This window comes from Ursus americanus, chromosome 24 (genome assembly GCF_024610735.1).
Source record: "Ursus americanus isolate L20-20 chromosome 24, mUrsAme1.1.p, whole genome shotgun sequence".
In the NCBI taxonomy this organism is placed as follows: domain Eukaryota; kingdom Metazoa; phylum Chordata; class Mammalia; order Carnivora; family Ursidae; genus Ursus; species Ursus americanus.
In genome coordinates this window covers 21,632,827-21,655,077 of record NC_142150.1, presented here as the reverse complement: position 1 = coordinate 21,655,077, position 22,251 = coordinate 21,632,827, and the positions used below count along the sequence as shown (strand labels likewise).

General features: G+C 46.3%; 1 protein-coding gene and 1 long non-coding RNA gene across 3 annotated transcripts in view; one reads left to right on the top strand and one right to left on the bottom strand.

Moving 5' to 3' along the window:
* Positions 1 to 22,251, top strand: part of SLC1A2 (solute carrier family 1 member 2) — a 146,590-nt gene that overhangs the window by 111,767 nt on the left and 12,572 nt on the right. For both annotated transcript variants that reach the window (XM_045808503.2, XM_087854751.1), the window contains exons 7-10: positions 779 to 1,012; positions 5,780 to 5,974; positions 9,733 to 9,867; positions 21,990 to 22,221. In XM_045808503.2, the coding sequence (XP_045664459.2) occupies positions 779 to 1,012; positions 5,780 to 5,974; positions 9,733 to 9,867; positions 21,990 to 22,221 (796 nt within the window). The remainder of the gene's footprint in view (positions 1 to 778; positions 1,013 to 5,779; positions 5,975 to 9,732; positions 9,868 to 21,989; positions 22,222 to 22,251) is intronic.
* Positions 4,144 to 12,135, bottom strand: LOC123799421 (uncharacterized). The gene is made up of 3 exons (XR_006781613.2): positions 11,900 to 12,135; positions 6,751 to 6,897; positions 4,144 to 4,269 (listed from the first exon to the last, which is right to left on the bottom strand). It is a non-coding gene; the product is annotated as an uncharacterized LOC123799421 (long non-coding RNA).

Sequence of the window (22,251 nt, the reverse complement as noted above, 5' to 3'; positions counted from 1 at the left end):
ACTTTTCTGAACCTCAATTTCCTCGTTTGCCAGATAAAAATAATGATACCTTGATTTCAGGGTTGTGGTAAAAATGAAATGAGGTGATGGAGCAGAGGTCTTACTGCATTGCCTGAGACATGGGGCACAGTGGCCAGCGTTCCTGTCAGCGTAAGTGCAGAAAGAAAGACTTTCAGACTTGGAAGTAATAAAACCACAGCTCTCTAAATGTACGGTCTGGCTCAGAGGGTTTTCTTGTTTTAGCAGGTCTCTTTCGCTCTGTCTCTCTCTGTCTCTCTCTCATAGTTTGATAAACTTGCTATCTTCCAAGGCAAAAAAAACCCAAATTTATAAACACCAGCTTATAGCTTGGTGAAACTCTAATGAGCTTTCTGGGAAGCTCAAAATGGATTCCCAGTTTTCAAGGACGGAGCTGGGGGGAACAGGGAAACCAAACAAAATCCTCGAAGAATCCGCGCCTCTCAAGCTTGGTCCTTACCTGGGAGCTGGTAAAGCTAGAGTCTGCTATTCCTGATCCCCACCTGACCAACAGAGCTCGCCTTTGGATTTGTCGTCAGAGCAGGGGCCCCCAGACCCGCTGAACAAATTTCAGATCACACGGTTGCTCTGAAGTGAAATAGAGCCGCTGTCGAATCTCACGCACTTCCTCCAGCAAAACTCTTGGTACAGAAATGCAGACGGTTTTCCTCAGGGTGTGGGACAGGCAAGGCCCAGATGTAAGTTGTGAATTCCGTAAGGATCTCGTCAATGTTTTTTTTTTTTCTTCTATGTTTTTCAGGTACTCTCCCCTGGGTATCGCCTGCCTAATTTGTGGCAAGATCATTGCAATCAAGGACTTGGAAGTGGTTGCTAGGCAACTGGGGATGTACATGGTCACGGTGATTGTGGGCCTCATCATCCATGGGGGCATCTTTCTCCCCTTGATTTACTTTGTAGTCACCAGGAAAAACCCTTTCTCCTTTTTTGCTGGCATTTTCCAAGCTTGGATCACTGCCCTGGGTACCGCTTCCAGGTAGAGAATACGAGAAATCACCTTTCTTTCTCTCTGCTCATTCCTTTCCCCTCTCTGCCACTTCCTCTTTGCAAAAGCCCTTTCATCATAAAGTTCAATGGAAATGTGTTTCACGTATTATTAAAATATTCCTGAAAAAGGTAAGTGCTTTGTATTCTGGGCCCCTAGGAACTTAGGAGCTTTCTGATGAACAGTTTTGCTGATATGCACAACTGTCCTGTAAATACCTCATATGAAATTTCCCAGACGAATGCATGCTGTTAATCTGTATGCCTAATTTGCCATATCTAGCATTGGTTTCATTTTAAATGTTTTCCAAAAGGCTGTAGCAGGATGTTAAGCTATTTAAGAAATTCTCCCACCTGTGATTTGAAAAATGCTATCACAAAATAGCTCTCTATTGGACCTATCTTTCAAAAGTAGAAAAAATGAGATTTGCAGGGTAACCATGTTAGAGGAGATTTTTTTTTAAAAAAACCAAACCAGAAGTCAGTCAAGTCTGTGACCTCTGCATGGACCTCTAGTGGACCATTCTGCCCCATTGATTTTGAGAAAATCAGGTTGGCACTGATTCAACTTGACATTGACTGAGAGTCCATTTCTTCTTTATTAACTGAGTTCCAGGCATCTGAAACCAATGAGGACTCCAGAGATATGCAGAGAGAAAAAAAAAATATATTTTTTGGATATCTTCTTGGACTGAATTTTGCAAAAACAAACAAACAAAAACAAATACATAAGAAACTCCTGGCAATTTAGAATTTCAAAGATTAAAAGAGTGTTATTGTTTCAGCCTGCAGTAGTCATTGCTCTTTCTGTACAAAAGTAAGGGTCACGAAACTAAGACTGAGGTCATGAAGCAGGTGGCAGGGAGGCAAGCCAACTCTGTGGTCCCCAGCTCAGCAACGTCTCCGGAGTCACAGGTGGTGGGTCCTTGTTGTCGAGCCTGTGACCATGCATCGCAAGTGAGATGGCTGCCCTGTGACACAGCGTCACAGCTGTTCCAAGGCTACTGAGCAGGCAGTCAGCTTTTCCTTAAGTGGCCCTAGAGGCCAAGAGTGGTGACCACCTGAGAAACCAAATTTGTATTTCCATCTTGCACATCAATGAAATTTTGGTACTAGTAGAATGTGGGATTTCAGAAGACGCTAAAAAATATATAACCCCAGGGATCTAGATTCCGCATTCGGTTTCCCAAGATGAAGGGAAACACCCTGAAAATTCCTTTTTCCTTCTTTGTCTTATATATTTCATATGGCTAAGTATCTCTATCCATAAAGATCTCCTCTCTTTGAAGGAAAAGTAAATCTGTTCTTTTTTTTCAAAAACAACCATGTTTAGTTTTATATTTGTTTTCTGATTACAAGCATGCTGTCTGCTCATTGTGAAAAAGTTCAGACCGTGAATAAAGTTTTGAAGAAGAAAATGCACATCATCAGTTATTCTATTGCCCAGGGATAATTAATAGTGACCCTTTGAGTTAATCTTAATAGTTCTGTATTTTTCCAGTTTGTACTATGTATAGATGTTGTAAACTGCTATTTTTCACTGGTCAACATATCATAAAAGTTCTGTCTATCAATATAGATCTTCCTACCATTTTTAAACGGCATAATAAGCCACTGTGGGCGCTAGAGTACAGCCCCCCCTCCACGCCGTGATGTACCTTTCAAGCGTGTTTACTAAGCAGGGCTGTGACAAGCGTCCTTACAAATACATCTCGGTAAGCTTGTCTGATGATCCCCCCAGCATAAATTTATAGAAGTGGAATTTCTGAGTCCAATGGAAAGCACACTGACTGTTTGAAAACATACCACCTGCTTCCTGCTCAGAAAAGTCCACTGGTTTATGTCCCCACCAACTGGCTGTGCGAATCTGCCTTTTCCCACCTCCTCACCAGCACTGAATATTATCAGTCACTTCAATACTTTCCAATCTTATTGGTGAAAAATGATCTCTTTGATTTTGCATGCTTTGATGACTAGTGAGGGGAAACATCTCTTTGTGTTCTTATTGACCATCCTTCCCTCTCTCCCCCACCCCGTGACTTGTTTGGGGTGGTCATTTCCTGTTGGGGAATTCGTCCATTCATGATTGGCTTTAACTCTCTTCATGTATAAAAATATTCACTCATGTGTCCCATGTTGCGAGTGATGTTCCTCTCCACCTGACACTTGTCCTGAAAATTTGCTTTTTGCCCTTCGAAGTGTTTAATTTTTGTATCATCAAAGTTGTCAGCATTTTCATTTAGTATTTGGAATTTCGATTTTTTTTCCTCAGGAACATCACCACCAAAAATTATAAAATATTACTTCGTATTTTCTTCCAATACCTTTGTGGTTTTGATCTTTAAATCTTTCAAAAATATTTTTTTCTTTCCTTTGAATGACTAGACAATTATCCCAGCATCTTAATTAGACAAGGTAAATCCTAAAGGCATATGGATGGCCCAAGTTCAGATTTTTTTTTTCTGTCTGTTGCTTTATTTTTTTTTAATTATAATATTTTTTTATTATATTATGTTAGTCACCATACAGTACCTCCCCGGTTTCCAATGTAAAGTTCGATGATTCATTAGTAGCGTATAACACCCAGTGCACCATGCAATACGTGCCCTCCTTACTACCCATCACCAGTCTATCCCATTCCCCCACCCCCCTCCCCTCTGAGGCCCTCAGTTTGCTTCCCAGAGTCCATAGTCTCTCATGCTTCACTCTCCCTTCTGATTACCCCCCCTTTCTTTATCCCTTTCTTCCCCTACCGATCTTCCTAGTTCTTATGTTCCATAGATGAGAGAAACCATATGATAATTGTCTTTCTCTGCTTGACTTATTTCACTTAGCATTCATATTTAAATCAGACAAATGCTTGGGTATCTGGCCAAGGCCCCGAATGCTAGACCCATTTCTCGTCCTTACCCTGTATTTCAAGTGACTTTAGTCTTTGGTTAATCTGTGCCTTTTGTCTGGATGTGGGATTTCATGTTTTAAAAGAAAACACACTTAAAGAAAAATTTGTGGCATGAGTCACATCCTAAGAACTAACTGTGCCATTATGACCAGAGGAGAAAAAACACAAAGCCCCAGTACAGCCACTAAATAGTCTTGCTACATCCTTGGACCCTGACTGAAGGGGAGGTGGAAAGGATTGACTCCCTTTTCTCAACAGCCTTGTGTCAGGGAGGATAGATGGAGGGGGTGGCCTGGGACACACCTCTCTGCATCCCGCTGACATCAGTCCATGCTGTTGAAACGACTCTGGAAAAAGAAAAAAAGAGGACTGTCAAGTATCTGCTAGTTATTGTTAGCAATATTTGAAAACTGTCATATGGTCGCTGAGGCAGGAGCCAAAAAAACAATGTCAGAATGTTGGACTGGCAGAAAAGAGCTCAAATTCTCAAGTCCCAGTGTGGACTGGTTGGGTATATGTGGATTTTGAGAATATTTTCATGATTTACCAATTATTTTCTCCCATCTATTTAATTGTCTGAAGACTTCTTGATGACATTTTGGGAAAGTGGATGCGATAATAAAAATGAACATATTCCTGTCCTCCTAGAAGTGTGCTCAGATTCCTACCATTTAGAATCCCAGCCTCCAACCACAGCTGTCGTTTCAGACTAGTCATGGTGTCCTGCCAGCCCTTCAAAGGGGTCCAAAGAAAGGGTGGGGTGGGGGAGTCTCATTAAAACAGCTGGAATAGCCAAGCAGCTACAAGGTACAAGAGGTCTCCAAACATTCATTTCCTCTCCCTACCTGAAACCAAGGAGGGGGCATGAGACCCCTGACCTGAAATCACAAAGCACAAAACAAAACAAAACAAACCCCGAAGAGAATGGACCACTAAGCACTCATGTGGCAGTTTGGGCGTTCTGCAGTTCTTTCCATATTACATAAATTTTGAAACAAATCACCTACCCTCCCATGTGCCTCTCTCCACATGGAGATAATATTTTGGCCGTCAGCAACCCTTATCCTTACAGGTCTCTCCTAATTTAAAAGACACACCAACGTGTCAGGGGTTCTGGCCCTTGAGGCTGGGTCATGTGGTCATGAATTCCTGTCCCAGGCCTGGGACGAGTGGGGGTGGAGTCACTCCATCAGTGGGTCTCTGATTAGCTACAGAGCACATACTTTTTGCTCTATGTTATTGCAAAGACTGTACACTTGGCCAATGACCATGTATCAGGGAGTTGGACTGTCTGTGAGAGTCCCTAGTGAATTGCTAGAAGCTCAGGTTCAGGCTAAATGGTGTTTAACATGTTTGTCCAGCATTCTCAAAATTAGCTCAGGGCAGTTCCCAGAGGTTGGATGCAGCCCATGTAGTCATCGTGTTGGAAAGTGTTTCTAGCATGAAATTATGGGTCATTCAAAAATTCCTCAATCCATTTCACTGTTGACAGCTCATTATTTTCTGACACATTTTTTTTTTTGCAGCTCAATTAATGTGGGGAATCAGATGGTCTTTAATATTTAATACAAGAGGAAAACACAGATCAAAAGAAAAAGAATTTAAAGCTCTAAGTAGATCTTAAAAACCAGAACCAACAAAAAGAGTTTGCTGCCTATGAGCATCTTAATAAGATTGAACTGAAACTCCAAACAGCTGGTCTTTAATTTGGCTCCAGCCACTGCTTTTTGCATGTCACGTTGCTTGATTGGAACAAAAGAACAAACACTTTGTGGTAGTATTCCAGTTTGTGTTTTGTCCTGCTTCCCTAAAGTGGACATAAACTCTTGTCTCTCTCTTTCTCTCTTTGTTTCTTAGTGCTGGAACTTTGCCTGTTACCTTCCGTTGCCTGGAAGAAAATCTGGGAATTGATAAGCGCGTGACCAGATTTGTCCTCCCGGTCGGAGCAACCATCAACATGGACGGTACAGCCCTTTATGAAGCGGTGGCCGCCATCTTTATTGCCCAAATGAACGGTGTTATCCTAGATGGAGGCCAGATTGTGACTGTGAGGTGAGTGGAGTGTGGGTGGGGAGGCCCTGAAATGACCTTTTGCCCTACCCCCTTCCACACGAACTCCATTTGACGGGGCCACTTGAATTTCAGGTCCCCTGGTGGAAGAATGATGACACAGAAGAGGAGTTATTGGCAGTCGCAAAGGGAAAATATTGTGACAGGAAAGAAGCAGGCTCATACTTAGGCCTTCTGTTTGTGTTGCACATGTGAAATTGCTTTGGAAATTTGGTATTATTTGATTTTTAACAATCCTGTGATGGTGCAAGGCAGTTATTTCTACACCCATTTAATGATGAGGAAGCACAGGCCTCCAAGGGCAGGGTAGTTTGTGCAAGGCTACACCGTTAGTGAGCCAGGAGGGCTGTAACTGGGGCCGACATCGGCTGACTCTGCATCCACTTTTCCTTGCATTAAAATATGTTCCCTTCAGCATTGCAGAGGGTGATGGCAGAAATGATGAAATACTGGAAGGAAGAGATTTCTCAATACAACATAAACCGTTTTATTACAAGTAGATCACGAACACAGATCCATAAGTTGTACTAAATCTATTTCTACCATAGGTATTCATCCTTTAAGAAATTTAGGAAGAATGCTTTCCCAAGAGATCCTTAAAAACACATTGCTTCTCCATAAACTTAAAGATCACACTTTCGTATATTAGTTTATGGAATCCTTACAACGACCCTGTGAGGGATGTACTTGTCTCAGCTCAGGCCGCTGTAAGAGAATACCTTGGACTGGGGGTTTAATAACAGACATAGATTTCTCACTGTTCCGGAGGCTGGAAAGTCCAAGATGAAGGTGCTGGCAAATTCAGTTCCTGGTGACTCTCCTCTTCCTGGCTAGGGTATGATCGCCCTTGTTGCTCTTTGCTCACCTGGCCTTTCCTTGGTGTGTGTGGGGAGAGAGAGAGAGAGCTGGAAAGAGAGAGAGAGCAGGCTCTGTAAGTCTCCTCTGATAAGAGCACTAATCCCATCATGAGGGCTCCACACTCACGACCTACTAACCTCCCCCCTCCCCCGGAAGGGCCACGCCTCCAAACACCAGCACATTGGAGATCAGGGCTTCAACAAATGAATTTGGTAGGGGGGGACACAACTCAGTCCATAGCAGAATTATAGGGAAGCCTCAGTTTCTCATTGGTATATTGGGGACATTCTAGGGGGTGGAGAGCATTGTACCTGGGACGTAGTCACCTGTCAATAAATGTTAGATACTAGTAGTATTGCTATTATTGATGCTCAGTAAAACACAGTACTTCTAGAATATGAAAGAAAAACGTGATAGTGATGTAGTGAATGCCGTGATGTCACTCAGGGGAAAACATGCTTCAGATCCAGGTGTCATGCCTTCTAAATCACATCGTCACAGAATACATATGAGACTGCCAGTCTCTCTTGCGTTAAAACTCAGAGACGAATGAAAGACGAAGCCCCTTCTTTTGGAGCCAAGCAAGATGATTTCTGGTCCCTGAATTCTTGGCCCTGATGGCAACCACACTTCCCATTGAGTTCACACCGTTAGATGAAAACTTAAGAGACAGGAGGAGGGACCGGTGACCAATGATCGGGATCGATTAATTCCAAGTTTCCAGTGTTGGAGGGGTCGGGCGTGGGGGGCATCAGGGGCCCACATGGCATCGCAATCAAGCAGATGAGTGTTCCGATCCCGGCAGACCCCAGTCAAGCTGTTTGACCCTAAGTGTCTCCATCCGTCCAGTTCCTGGTTTCCCCCGTGGAAAGCAGATCCCAGCATATGTACCTTGCAGGGTTACCGCGAGGCTCTGCTGTGACAATGTGGGTAATCTTCCATCCAGCGTCCAAGAACCAGCCCTAGAGAAGTGAGCCAGGGAGTGGAAGGACAAGAAAAGCGGAAAGGGATAGAGAGATGGAGAGGAGATCCCTGCCCCCAAGAAGCTGTTTCAGGATTTAGAATCATGGTAGGGGGAGGGTATAAATTGGGATGAAGGAGGAGTGGGGGGACCAACTGCCAGGAAGAATTCTCTTGATAGGATTTTGTCTCACACAGCCCAGGGGGGACCAGACCATGGGGCCACAGTGCAAAGGGATGTGTAAGAATGACTCATAACAGAAGCAACTGATGTTGTAAATAAAACGGCTGAGGCCATGACCGTTGGAACTTGGGAAGTCCCCCTTTCCTGATGTTCTATCCATGGCAGGGAAATGGCTGAGAATTCCCACCTTCTAACTCTCGGGGCTTTAGGGAAGTTTTTATTGCAAAGCGGCCTCACCCTGCCCAGATTTCTTGATAAGAGTAACAATTCACATTTTCGGGGGGGGGGGGTGTTGCAATGTGCCAGGCCTGTTCTATGTGCTTTTTATTTATTAGCTCCTGATGACCCTTTCTTAAGGATAAGGAAATCATGGCACAAAGAGGTTAAGTACCCTGCTCAAAGTCATGTAGCTGGGATTCGAATCCAGGTTGTTCCATTCCATAATCTTCATTGATACCCACTATATACTGTCACCTCCTGTGACCCAGAAGGATCCAAGAAAAATGGAGTTCTTTAAGCCTGGACACCAGCTCCGCACTGATGGGGCTGGGGGCATAGTGCAGACCGTTCGGTAGTTGCCACCTAGGGGAGGGGTCTAGATGGTGACAGGCCTACATCGGGAAGGATGGCAGTATGGAAAGACCAGTGCCAACCGCAGGACCCCCTAGGGCCTTCACTTTCTCATACATGAGATTAGGTAAATTCAGGTGCCTCCCAATGGTAAGACCCAGGATTCTGTGCTTGGTCACAACAATGGTCTGGGCTCAGTTAAAAACCAGTCTGGGGGCCTGACCCTTAGTTTGGAGCTGGAGGACCTACTCAAGAAACTCTAGCATTGTCTAACTACAAATAAAGCACCCCGCTTTTCTTCACTGCACCCACAAAAGCAAGTTAGGAATCTGTATTTTCAGAAGTATCTTTCCATTTAGAAATGACAACTTTTAGAAATGGCATCAGAAAAGAGGAGAAAAAGCGACTGCCCTTTGCTGGACCACAGAGGCCCCCCTGGTGTCTAGACAGGGCACTTGAACTCTAGATTAAACCCTCTTCCAGAGACAACTTCAAAATGGTGCCGGGTGTGCCCTTGGCATTGCAAATGATGAGAGGCTTCAGAAAGAAAACCTCCCGTTATTTCATTATCTTTTCTTGGCGCCTTCTTTCTGAATAATGTATTTTCCAGTCCATGGTGAAACGTCCAGGCGTCTGAAGCTTAATGTCATTTGGAATCTGTTGATTTGTTCCCCCGATGTCCACTCAATCGGGTCTGGATATTTGCTATTCCGAGTTCTCATGTTAACGTTGGCAGTGGCCTCCTCAGACTCTTGCCACGGAGTCCAGATGTCTCTGGGGCTCACGGAGACATAAAGGCGTAAGCAGAAATGAATGCAGTGGTACTCCCATGGGAGGAGTAGGGTGATTTGTTTTCCTTCTTTATTATTTCCTTGCCTGTTTGAGAGCCATGCTTGGCTTAGTTGAACCCTTGATCCATTAGGCTAATTGGCTCTCCTGCTGAGGATGAGGCTCCCATCCATGAATTTACAAACTTCATCACACTTGAGTAGAATCCAAACAGACCCTACTTCCCGGGTCTCGGCACTCTAGATTTCTCTGTTCTTCAGGAGAAACGAAAGAACTTTTATGGCTGCCGGGAAATTTGGAGCTTAAAGTTGCCTGCCAGGGCTGGTTTTGCCAAGTCCTCTCTTCTCTTCCGCTGACCTGGTCTTCTCTGTTCGCTCAGCCTCACGGCCACGCTGGCGAGCGTCGGTGCGGCCAGTATCCCCAGCGCGGGCCTCGTCACCATGCTGCTCATCCTGACGGCCGTGGGCCTGCCGACGGAGGACATCAGCCTGCTGGTGGCCGTGGACTGGCTGCTGTAAGTGCTTGCCGATGGGGGCTCTGCTGGGGATGTTGAGTCCTTCCTCCCAGGGCTAGACAAGATGCAGGGTTGCAGCCCAAGTCTTAGCAAATCCCCATGACAACTTCTTCCCTCCTTCCCTCCCTTCTTCCCTCTAACATTTACTGAGCACCTCATTGGGAACCGAAGATGAACAAGGCATCCTGAAGACCTCCCGGTCTAGTGGTGGCATCAGATAAATTACAATACGGCGTTAAAAGCACAGCAGTAAGGAAGCCACTACGGAGGCAGGCGGGGGATCTCAGGACATGATGCTGAATGAACGAAGCACAAGGGAGTGTGCGTGGTGTGATCCCGTTTATATGAAGCTGCCGGAAAGGCAATAGAATCTCAGCAATAGAAAGAGATCAGTGGTTGCCTGGGCCTGGACGGGGTGAAGAGACTAACTGGGAAGGGGCCCAAGGAAATCGTTAGGGGTGGTAGAAATGTGCCATGGGCACAGGTATGCACAGGTGTCTACATTTGTCAAAACTCATCAAACCCCACAGTTAACATGGGTACATTTTATCGTACGTAAATTATACTTCGATAAAGTAGATTTAAAAATAGCTCACATGGGGCACATGGGTGGCACAGTCGGTCGAGTGACTCTTGATTTTGGCTCACATCATGATCTCAGGGTTCTGGGATCAAGGCCCACGTCAGGCTCTACGCTCAGTGGGGAGTCTGCTTGAGATTCTCTCTCCCTCTCCCTCTGCCCCTCCGGCTACTTGCTCATGCGAGGGCTCTCTCTCCTCTCCCTCTTGCTCTCGCTCTCACTCTCACTCTAAAATAAAGAACTAAATCTTAAAAAAAGTGCAACATGCATATAAAAGGATAATGATAGAAAGAGGCACCCATCCCAGTCAAGGATGGCAGGGCGGAAGGGAGGAATCAGGCAATAATGAACATGGCAACTGAATTTGCATGGGCACCATGTGCCAGCCACTGCACCAATCATTCTACAGCTTCCACTTTCTAACAACCTTGAAGGTTTGGTATTATTACTCTTGGTGTAGAGATGGGGAAACTGAGGTATAGGGAGGTAAGGTGACTTGAGAGTGAACAGAGATTTGACTCCGGTTTGGCTTGGTTTGGGAGGCCGCTACGTTCTTCATCATGGCCATATTCAAGCTTCTGAAGCCAGTGTTGGCTGAGCTGAATCATAACTGGCAAGTAGATGTAGGTGGAGGGGGAAACAGGGCATTCTAGTTAAGGCCAAGGCCGGCCTGTGCAAAGGCACCGAAGCCGCAAACAGTGTGGGGACTATGAGTGGTTTAGTAACACTGGAGCACGGAGCGGGAGGCAGGGAATGGCGACAGGTGGGGCAAAATGGATAGCCCGCACAGCCATGCAGGGAAGTTTGAACTTGACTGTGTCTACATAGCCCAGCTACCTTTCCCAGTATATTTACCAGGGAAGGGCATTTTCATAATGTAGGACACCCACTGCCCACTCCCAGGGAAGATCTAGCCAGATGGTCCCCGCGAGGGAGATGGGAGTCGATCTTTGCGAAGGGCCCACTTGGCCTCTGACATTCTGTGGGGTATACACTGATGCCTCCTGTCCAGTCTTGGAGTTACGCAACAGGGGCTGGGGGGTGCTGTTGGGTTCAATGTCAGGGGCACAGTGGTCCAAGGCCAAAGAGCCCGCACGTTTTTTAAAACTGCTCCACATGGCCATGGCAGTTTTTCTGACATCTGTTGGCATAGATTTTAAGAGCCAGAAGCCATCTTTAATGCACTTGAGTTTCCTGCATCTGAAACAGATGTTCCTTCCCCCTGCCTTTGCCCTTCCAAAGAGAGAAACATGCGCACGACTGAAGGGAAGGACATCTGGCAAGCGAGAAGGAAGACTGACCTCTCCACAGAGCTTGTCTGCTGTTAAGGTTTAGGTTAGAATGGAGAAGTGGCTCCCTGGACATAATCCGTGCACCTCAGGAGGGCTGCAAGGAAGGCCATGGATCTTCCTGACTGGCTCCTTCATCACCAGAGAAATGCCCCGAAAATACCTGTAGTGGAAAGGTGAAGAGTAAGTGAGATAGCCTCTTCTCTGTCTCTGCTAGTCTCTCTCAGGCGGTAGTGGGGGGTCCTCGGCGCTAGCTCAGTTGTTCTGGAAGCCTGTGCTGCTCCCCAGGGCAGACTTTCTCACAACGTCTGCTCAGACAAGGTGGTCATGGCGGCTGAGATCTGGCAGTGGTTTATGCGTGCAAGGTTTGGGAGGGAATGGGATGAAGGAGACAAAGGAGTGGGGTAGGCTTTGGTGGGAAGGAGGACAAAAGGGAAGTGAGGGCATTGGCAATAGTTTAGGGTCAGCAGGAGCTCAATACATGTGTGCTAAATTTCACCGCAGAGTTGCTGTGTGATAACCAGGGGCCTTTCCACACAGGAAGAAGGACAGGGGAAGCTATTGAAATGAAATGTGCTTCCCCTGTGACTTTTGCTTCCTGAGTCCTCTGCCTCTCCTCGAACCCCCTGAAATGGTGTTATCGTGGAGCTACTCCTGCTTGTGTGTCTACGTTACCTCGTCTCTTCTTGGGCTTCTTTCTGAGGCCTGAAGTCCACCATTAGAGATTGACCTTTTTATAAATGATCATTATAGAGACTGCCTCCTGCCATGATCATGTAAATACCTCTCTTTGAGTGAAAAAAAAAATGCACTGATACCATCTGGAAATGAAGAAAGGAAGCTGGTCCTTGGTGGATACCGCCATGTTCTTTCCATTCGGTAGTGATTAATCCCCAAAGAGCCCTAAGGAGTGTTTCCCAGATGACGAAACCAGGAATTAGAAGGGTTAAGTGTCTTGACCTCGGCACAAGAGAGCTTGGGTGGTGAGGTCTGGTCCCTTTACCCCAGCTTCCTACTTACGACCCAGCAGACCTAGCGGTGGGCAGAAGCAGAGAGATGCTGTCAGAAAGGTTTTAGGGAAGACAGACCTATTAGGGTCACCCCTGGTTCTACAGACCAACCAGGGAATTTTTCACTTGACCTGTTTTTTTCCTCCTCCCAAGATCAAAACAAAACAACAGAAAAAGCTTAAGTGGGGACAAATGGGGTACAGTCAAGGTCTCGGCTGCTCTGAGAATTCAAGCCCTCCAGCTCCAGTGGGTCAGCCACTGTGGGCCCTGGCCCTCTTGGCAGTCATTTCCTTCCAAGCCTGTTGGATAAGAGTCATTTCATGAACCATCCAAGACCCTGCCCACTTCTGACCTAAATGTTAGCGAATGGAATAGGAGGGCTGGGTCCTCCCCATCACCCCACACCAGCGCTCACATGTTCCTACTTGCGCAGAGAGCAGGGCGTCCTAACTCCAGGGCGGGAGCGTGCCAGCAGAAGGGAGTTGGCTGAACCCAAAGATGATGATACATTTGGATTAACTATATTGATGAAACTGTATATGAGGAAACTCAATCCCAGGCTGGCGCTGGAAAGGAAGGAACAAATGAAGAGCTGTCCTCTGGTTCTGCGGTTGGGTCTTAGGTGCGGGGCCGGGGGTGGGGGGGGCACGTGTATCCAGAAAAAGGAAAGCAACCAGTCAGGAGCCCTGGATCTGAGCTCTGCCCTTACTCTTCGTAGGACTTTGAGCAAGTTGCTCTCTGGACTTGAGCTGTGTCATGTGAACAATGAGGATAATAATTTGTCAGTTTAAAAGCAGAGTCTAGACCCCATGCCCTTGAGTGCCCTTCTGGTTTTAAGACCTCGCCTAGGACTCTGCTGGTGATGGATGTTTGTATACAAACAAGCCTGAACGTTCCTTTGAAGAAGAGAAGAAAAAGGAAGGATAGAGGATCCTGGGAAAATGTGCACAGGGGTCTGTAGCTAGGTCAGGTCTGCTTTGAATTAGTAACGGTAGCACATTCTTTCTCACCAGCAAGTGGAGCTCTGGAAACACGCTCTTGGTCATGAGCTCCGTGGCCGTTGGGTGCCCGGTACATGTCAGTGGGGTTAGGGGGAAGGGTTGACATAGAGGTGTGGGGGGAGGCTGGCCCTTCCCTAGTAAAATAGTCGGTGGGGGGAAAGCAGAGAAAAGGAAAAGGTGAGGGGATTTTTTTTTTCTTTTCTCTCCAGGCAAAGCTTGTAAGCTCTCATAACTCTAGCAATTTTTCAATTTAAAACCAAACAAAGCCTGCAGTGACATTTAATGTGCACAGCGTTTGCCAGCTGCTGGAGACCGGCCAGCCTCATTACTGCCCGCCAAGCCCTGGATGCTTTTCAATGGGCAGGCTTGGCTGCTCTGTAAATGTCATGGTGAAAACCAAGATTCTGGGCCCTGAAAAATGCCGGAGTCCTCGAACACCGGATGGGCGGGGCTGGTAAAACCAGAACCTTCCCCAGGATCCAAAAAGCCCTTTGTGTCAGGAATCCTTGGCAGATATTTGTAAGAGACCTTGCTGACACCCCTCGCAGAAGGAAGCAGGATGGAGTGAACACAGGGAGCCAGCACCAGGAAGAGGTAATAAATAACTGGGTCTGGCCACAGGTGGCAAAAGGAAAGCCAAAATATGGTGAAACCCAAGTGGATCTGTGACCCATTTATCAGATAAGATGGCCGGTGAAATCATTTCTGGGGACGCATTGACTAGCTGGGGGGTCGAGTTGAAATGGAACTTACTAGGAAGACTTTGCAGCCTCCGTCCTGCGGGGGGAGCTCTGAAGCTCCCTGTTAGCACACGTCCCTGGAGGGTAAGGAGCCGTGATGCTTAAGCTGGAGCATGTGCCCAGATCTCCTGGAGAGTCAGGAGCTCTGGGGTGGGGACCAAGAATTGGCATTGCCAGTGATGCTGAGGATGCAGTCCAGGGAGCTCACCTCCGGAAACCCCACAGATCAGAGATAGGAATGGGAGAGTAGGAGTCCCTGGTTATGGGTATATCAGCACCTCGATTCTCAGGGTCTGACTCACAACCCTGAGATCAAGACCTGAGCTGAAATCAAGAGTCAGACGCTTAACCGACTGGGCCAGCCAGGCGCCCCTCGATTCTTTTCTGAACACCTGTTGGGAGTTCCTGCATCCAGTCAATAAAAACGATGGAAAGGACTCAGGATACTGATAACTCATACTCAGCAAGTGCTCCTTAAATATTAGACAGTGTTCTAAGCATTTTATGTGGACCTGTTTAAAATTGCCCCAAATTATGAGGCAGCTAATGGTTTATCCCCATTTAACTGTTGAGGAAACGGAGGCTCAAGGAAAAGTAGCTTATCCCGATTTAGTGGACGTTGAATGGCTGAACTGGGATTCCAATCCAGATGATCTGGCTGTTCCTTGGGGGTCCAGGCCCATCAATCTGGGTTCTCGTTCTTTTATTAAAAGACACAGGCATGCATATATACACACACGTAACTGACTGAAGCCCCACTCCGTGTCTGGTGGAAGAGGAAACCAATTCCTACATCCGCCATAGCTCTGAAGATTCTGGGGGCTTATGTTTAAATCTGTGCTTTGATTTTCCAGCCCTATAGAATTCTTTCTATGTTACCCAGTCTGGAATGTGACCCTTTCCCCCTAAGTCCTTCCCTCCCCTGCCAAAGTGTCCCTGACTCGAGGCAGTGAAATTACAGATCAGGGGTGGGGTGGGGGTGGGGCTACCATTCTGCACAGCAAAATCATTTTTTAATATATTACAAAAGAAATATGGAAAAACAAGGGGAGGGGCAAAGCGCAGGAAAGTGATAAGCTGAAAAAGAGAAAATGTCCCTTTATCTACAACTGAATGTTGAGTTTTGTTTCACTGAAGTGATCACTGTTAATAATTTCAAGTAGCATGGAAACAATAATTTAATATGAGGCACCCCTTTTCTTTAAAAAAAAAAAATCCTTTAGTACCCCCCCGCCCCCCCCGCCCAGGCTCCTCTCCCTGCTCTGTTTTTCCCTTCAGGCCCCGTGTCTCCGTGCCTTGCTGGGCCCCCTTCTCTCCATCTCTGTGTTCGCCCCCAGCAATCAGGACACCTCTCTGGTTTTTGTAGGCAAGGTAATTTGGGCTCTTTGTCTCTCCCTTCTCCTCCCTCCACATCTTGCCCTGGCCCTAACTCTTCACCACCAAGACAGCCAGCCAGCCAGACATCTGCTCAACAAAAGAGGGTTCTCTTTCTAGAGTTTGTCTGCCCTCTTTAACAATCCATCCCTGCCCCCACCCCCAACAGGCCTGCTCCCCCACCTCCCCCCACCCTGCCCATGTCATGAACCAATACCACATGGTATGAGCCCTCAAAGAGCTGGTGGTCTAGTAACAGGGACAGACGTGGTCAAAAATTCCAGCCAAGTGGTGCTAAGTGCAAAAAGAGGAATGCACAAGACTTGGTGGGGGAACAAAAGAGGAAGTGGTCTACCCCCCTTTTCATTTGGACTCCTGATGGTGATGATGGTGGTGATGATGATGGTGGTGGTGGTGGTGGGGAGGAGGAGGAGGAGGAAGAGGAAGAACCAGCTGGGTTGGTGTCTGGCACTCTGTCAGGCCTTTTATACGCAGAGTTTGGCAGAGGACCTCGTGATGACAAGCACCCAGGACACAGGAGCTGTTACTGTCTTCTCACCGTGCTTGGAAGGAGGGGTTACTTTCCATAGCTTACACATGAGAAAGCTGAGCAGGAAAAGCGACGTCCCTTGCCCTCCTGGAGCCTAGATGCAATCCAGGCTCCCACCCAAAGCTCACACTCTTAACCAATGCTTTGGTGGGCCCTCCTTCCCTTCTCAACCCCGTGTGCTTTAGCCCTTGGATGCTTCGGGTTGTGCCAGTCTTCTTAGGCCTGGGGCCTCGGGTGACCCGTCTGCCACACGGTGCACCCTGCACTCTAAGAGGCAGACGTGATGGTTTGTGTCTATGAATGCTAAGTTGGATTATAGGAAGTTACCAATACTGGGCCTTCGGGGACTTATAGAAACCGCCATTTCATATGGTTCGGCCCAATACCAGGAACCAGATGCATTTTGGGTGACCCTGCCATCTTGGCTCTGTGATTTCATGAGAACTGGGACTTCCAGACAATTCTAACACCCTCCTGCCAGAGGATGGAGGTCAAGAGATAGAAAAGAGACTGGGGCGCCTGGGTGGCACAGCGGTTAAGCGCCTGCCTTCGGCTCAGGGCGTGATCCTGGCGTTATGGGATCGAGCCCCACATCAGGCTCTTCCGCTATGAGCCTGCTTCTTCCTCTCCCACTCCCCCTGCTTGTGTTCCCTCTCTCGCTGGCTGTCTCTATCTCTGTCGAATAAGTAAATAAAATCTTAAAAAAAAAAAAAAGAGATAGAAAAGAGAGAGAGCACTGGGCAATTGCCTTTCTCCCAGGGAACCAGACCAGGTGTCTCAGTGTGAATAAGTAAGGCAAGCCCCTCTCTCGTCTTTGGTTCCTGCTGGCCCCAAAGTCATGGCATCTGTAGTGGTTCCCGTTCAGTGAAAGATTCTGACCTCACCTCTGTCTCCTTTTCACACTTCTGACACACGGTGTCCAGACTCAAGGATAGCACCACGCACTGTAAAATGCTTTTTACCAAGTAGACTTGAAGCACTTAAGGTCACCAGGGTTTCCTGAACAGTCAGGACTGCTTGTGAGACAAAATGAAAGTGTTTGCCTGTGGAGAAATTTCCACATGTGAACCGTAAACTCCCATATCCTGCTTTGGGCCAGACTTGGACTTCCCCAGAGTTGGTCAGACATTCCCCCGGCAGCCTCAGCAGCAAACCAAAAATGCTATGTCCTGCCTCCCTCCATCTTCCCTCCCCTCCCTTCACCTTCTCAGTCAGTTGTCTTGACTAAGTTGATAACAAATAATGTCTCCACTTGTTCTTTCTCATTCCATTTTCTACCCAGCTGGCTTCTCTCTCTGCCTCTGGCTTGTAACTGCCCTGGCCAGATCAGTAATGGCCTCTTTTGTCGCTAAAACCAAGGGGCACTTTTTCTTTTCTTACCTGACCTCTGGGCAGTAATTGGCATTGTCCACCACACCCTTATTTTTGAAACATGCTTCCCTCAGACTCTTCCATTTTTCTTCCACCTTTGCAGACACTGATGCCTGTGCCCATTCCTTCCATGTTGGTCATCCTTGGGGTCCTAGACAAGACCGTCTGCTCTTCGCACTCTACATTCCCTCCAAGGATGAACCAAGCACACCTGTGGCATCCACCCATGGCCTCTTTCAGTGCCGACTCCTGACTCACCACCTGCAGCCCAGTCGTCTCTCCTGATCTTTAGTCCATATTCCCAGCCACTCGTAGGACATCTCTACTTTGCAGGCTCCCAAATCTCAGACCCAGTATGTTCAAGTTGACATGAGAACCTCCCTCACCCCAACCTGTCATATCCCGTACATACGGTGGCACTGTCCCCTGGTTGCCCAAACCAGAAACCTGAGAGGAACCCTTGCCTCTTTTCTCGTTTATTCTCTATAACCAATCAGACCTCAAGTCCTGTAATTCTGTCTCCTAAACTTCCACCACATCTTCACTAAGTGGATTTTGCTCTTTCAGCCTTGCCCTCCTTCAGACCCTTCTTCATACTGGAACAAGCGTGGTCTTGCTTTTCAGCGGCTCCTCATCAGCCTTGGGATAAGGCCTTGACTCTTGAACTTGGCTGATGAGGCCATACGTGATTTGGTCAGTTCTTACCTTCTGCCTCTCATTACACTCATTTGCTTCCTGAATGCTCTTAGGTGCTCTTAGCCCCTCAATTTCACAGTATTTATTTCTTCTCTGTAGCTCATTGTCTTGGACTTATCCTTAGGCCCTAACTTGAGATACTTCTCGAGTCTTTCCTGGGGCCAAGTGTAGATAAAATGTCCTACCTACAAAATCCCATAGCACCCAGCACTTATTCCTCTTAGAACATTTATCTCGCTCTATGGGGGACACAGACAAGTAAAGAGAGTGTGGGTTCTAGGGGGAAGAGGGAGCATAGGAAGGGCCTTTTCTTGTTCTTTGGTGCCCGGGCACTGGACATACTGCCCTGCACACACTAAGATTCTCGTTGTACATCTGTTGAATGAATGGACGAGCTACCAAAGAACTCAGCAAGTATTAGAGTCTGTGTTCTCTTCTTATTTCCACATAGCCATTTGGATGCTCACGTGCTCTTGCAATCTTTAATGAGTACCTAAGGCATGCCGAATATTTCTCTCATTTTATTTAACCTTCGTGATATCCTGTGAGGTCAAGATGAGCCCCATTCCATATTTCATGCTCAGGTGAGAGGTGATTCGCTGTAGGCAAAAGAGGCAGAAGATCGGGTTAGGGTTCTAGCCCTAAGCCCAGGGCCCTTCCCATCTTGATTTTGATGTCAAATATCAGTATTCTTTGAGTCTGCGCAATTCTGTCTTCTATTCATTCCTCGCCTGATAGCTATTTCCTCTGATCAGGGTTCGTTTTCAAATTCAAGGAGATCTGAGGGTATGGAAGAGATATTCTATGTCAAACCCTTGGTTCAGTGGCTGCTCTGGAGAGTTGGGATTTGATGTCAGAGAAGGTCAAGGATTGAGGAAGTGAGAGTTTGTAGACTTATATCACCCATTTTGGGTGGCAATGGATTTATTAAACTGAAAAAGTCACTAATCCTTGAGCATAGTATCTTGTGCTTTTGCCTATATGATAGAGGTATGAGGGATGGCTATTCCCAAAAGGGGAAGGAGCCAGCGTATAATGAATATTCATGGTGAGTCAGGAACTGGTTTTATCTTCTTGAAATCCTATAAAATAGGTATTATGCCTGCATGAGAAAAATTCTGGTAGAGGAAGTGACCCAGGTTATGCAGTTAGTAAGTGGCTGAGCTAGTTTCAAAATCAGAGCTGTCTGGCTCCCAGACAGTCGGCATCACGTGGCAGACGGTGGATTCTGGACCCTGCCTGTGCTCAAATTTGGTTCTATGACTGTATTAGGATGTGTGACTTTGCAAAGCCACTTGATCTCTCTAAACCTCAGAGTTTTCATTTCTTAAGTGAGGATAATAATACTTCTTATAGCAGTGTGGTGAGGATTTAACAAGGTAATATCTGTGAAGCATATTCCTATACAGATTAAATGTGGTATGTCAGCCACCATCATCCTCATCACCATCATCACCATCGCCATCACCACCACTACCGCCTTCGTTCCTTCTACTTGCCAATAAGGTAGATCCTTCTGGGCCATGATATAAATGGGTGCTCAGAGAATTCCTCTGGAAGACTTGAGTGCTCTTCGGAATTTAACAACTGGTCAAGGATGTTGGGTGCATGGCTTAGGACACACGCCAGGAGGGATTGAAAGTGTAGATGAAAAACAACAAAGGAGACCACAGCTATGTGATGGACAAGTAACTCAGCTGGTTGGCTGGCAGCGCTACCATAGGAATTGTCCTGCAAATAAGGTTAATGTTTTTAGGGGGAGATAGTAGCTTAACTCGGCATGTTTGGGCATTCTACCTAGTTGCTGCCAAAAGCATATTTAAATAGACTTGGTAAGATTTATAGTAATATTTAAAGTACTCATCATGGAATAACTAATGTTTTGTGAGCTCTTGCTAAATGTCTCAGAGAATTCTGTGCTAAGCCCTTTGTTTTCTTATTTAATCTTTGCAACAACCCAATGTAGTGGACATTTTTATTATTTTGATTTTACAGAGGAGGCCACTAAGATCCACAGGTAAATGTTAAGTGTGATCAGCGTTGTCCAACCAGAAGGAAAAGCTGGTATTTGGACCCAAGTCAGGCTCTCTCCAGAGTCTATACTTCTTCTTAACTATCATCATGTTTACCTTCCCATCCCCCACACTGGGGCTTCTTACCAGTCTCAGCTTCAGGTCCCTAATTTTGTGGAGGACCCCAAGACCCAGACCTATCTCCCTGAGGCTGACTTCCAAAGCGGAAGGGAGGAGAAGAGCATTCTTAGATGGAGATAGGGCCCTGAGAGTTGAAGTCGGGTTCCGATCTTGATTTTTGCCTGGGGAAATTTTCCCGCTTGAAACCAGAGGCTAGCCGCCCATAAGCTCCTCCTGGTGCAGCTTCATTTCTCTAATGAGAGATAGATTTAATAGTAGCAACTAGAATTTATTTTAGGCCTTTGTTCTAAGAACCAGTTAAGACTTCCACTTTGCCTTGAACTAATTCTAGTATCCTTGTATTTTTTTGAATTAAGCCTAGAGTGTCCTGGACTAAGATGTCTTAGCAGCATTTTTGCGTAAATTCTTTCTTTTTTTGAAAAAAAGAGTGTGATTTTCCAGCATTCTTCTCTTTCAGACTTTGAGTATCTCATACACATGGTTAAAAGGACTCTTTATACCGATTTGCACTAATGGACAAGAGAACACGACTTACTCCTAAGACGTTAGTTTTCCCGGTGCTGACTTTCCAAGAGGGAGAGTTCTGGACCATCTGTTTTTTTTCAAATCAGAACTTGGGAAACAAGATTTGAGGAAGGGTTTTTCCTAATACTTCCTGGTTCAAGAGGCACTCTGGGAGATTTAGGTTTTTTAGGTTAACAGAGAGAGCATGACAAAGTATTCTTGTTTTTCCAGGACACACAGTCACGGCGCATATTGGTCAAGGAGAAAATTGTGGCTGGGTTTCTCACCCATCAGCTGCACCTATGTATATATATGTGTCAGGGGAAGAGTGAGGTGCAGAGGGAAAGGCGGTGTTAGTTTCAATCCTTACAAAGAGATGAATTTTCTATCACAGGAGAATTCACAGGTAGAATTAATAAGTAACATGAGTGGAGGTAATCTGGAGTCTCTGAAGAATGGTTTAAATCAAGAGGAATTTCTGGAAACAGCTGGCAGTGTCTGGAGCCTGGGTGCAAATTCTGAGATCCGAGAACTCTTTGCCTCCAACTCTTCCTTCTCTCCTTTTTCTTTGCAATTGTTTATTGAGTTTTTACCATCCATCAGACATTTTGCTAAGCCTTTTATGTACATGATCTCATTTAATTTTCATGCAAGTTGATGAGACATATGATTGTTATCTCCAGTTGACCAACAAGGAAAGCAAGGCTCATAAAGGTTAAGTAACTTGCCGCAGATCAGGCAGAGGCAAAAGTAGAGCCAGAACTCAATCCCAGGTTTCTCTGGTTCTAGACCTTGACCTCTTGACCACCATGTCACTGCTCCTTCACTAAACATTTTCTGTTCTTTGTTCCCAGGGACAGGATGAGAACTTCAGTCAATGTTGTGGGGGACTCTTTTGGGGCTGGGATTGTCTATCACCTCTCCAAGTCTGAGCTGGATACTATTGACTCCCAGCATCGAGTGCATGAAGATATTGAAATGACCAAGACTCAGTCCATTTATGATGACGTGAAGAACCACAGGGAAAGCAACTCTAATCAATGTGTCTATGCCGCACACAACTCTGTCATAGCAGATGAGTGCAAGGTAGCTTTCCCTTTCATGGATATTGAGACC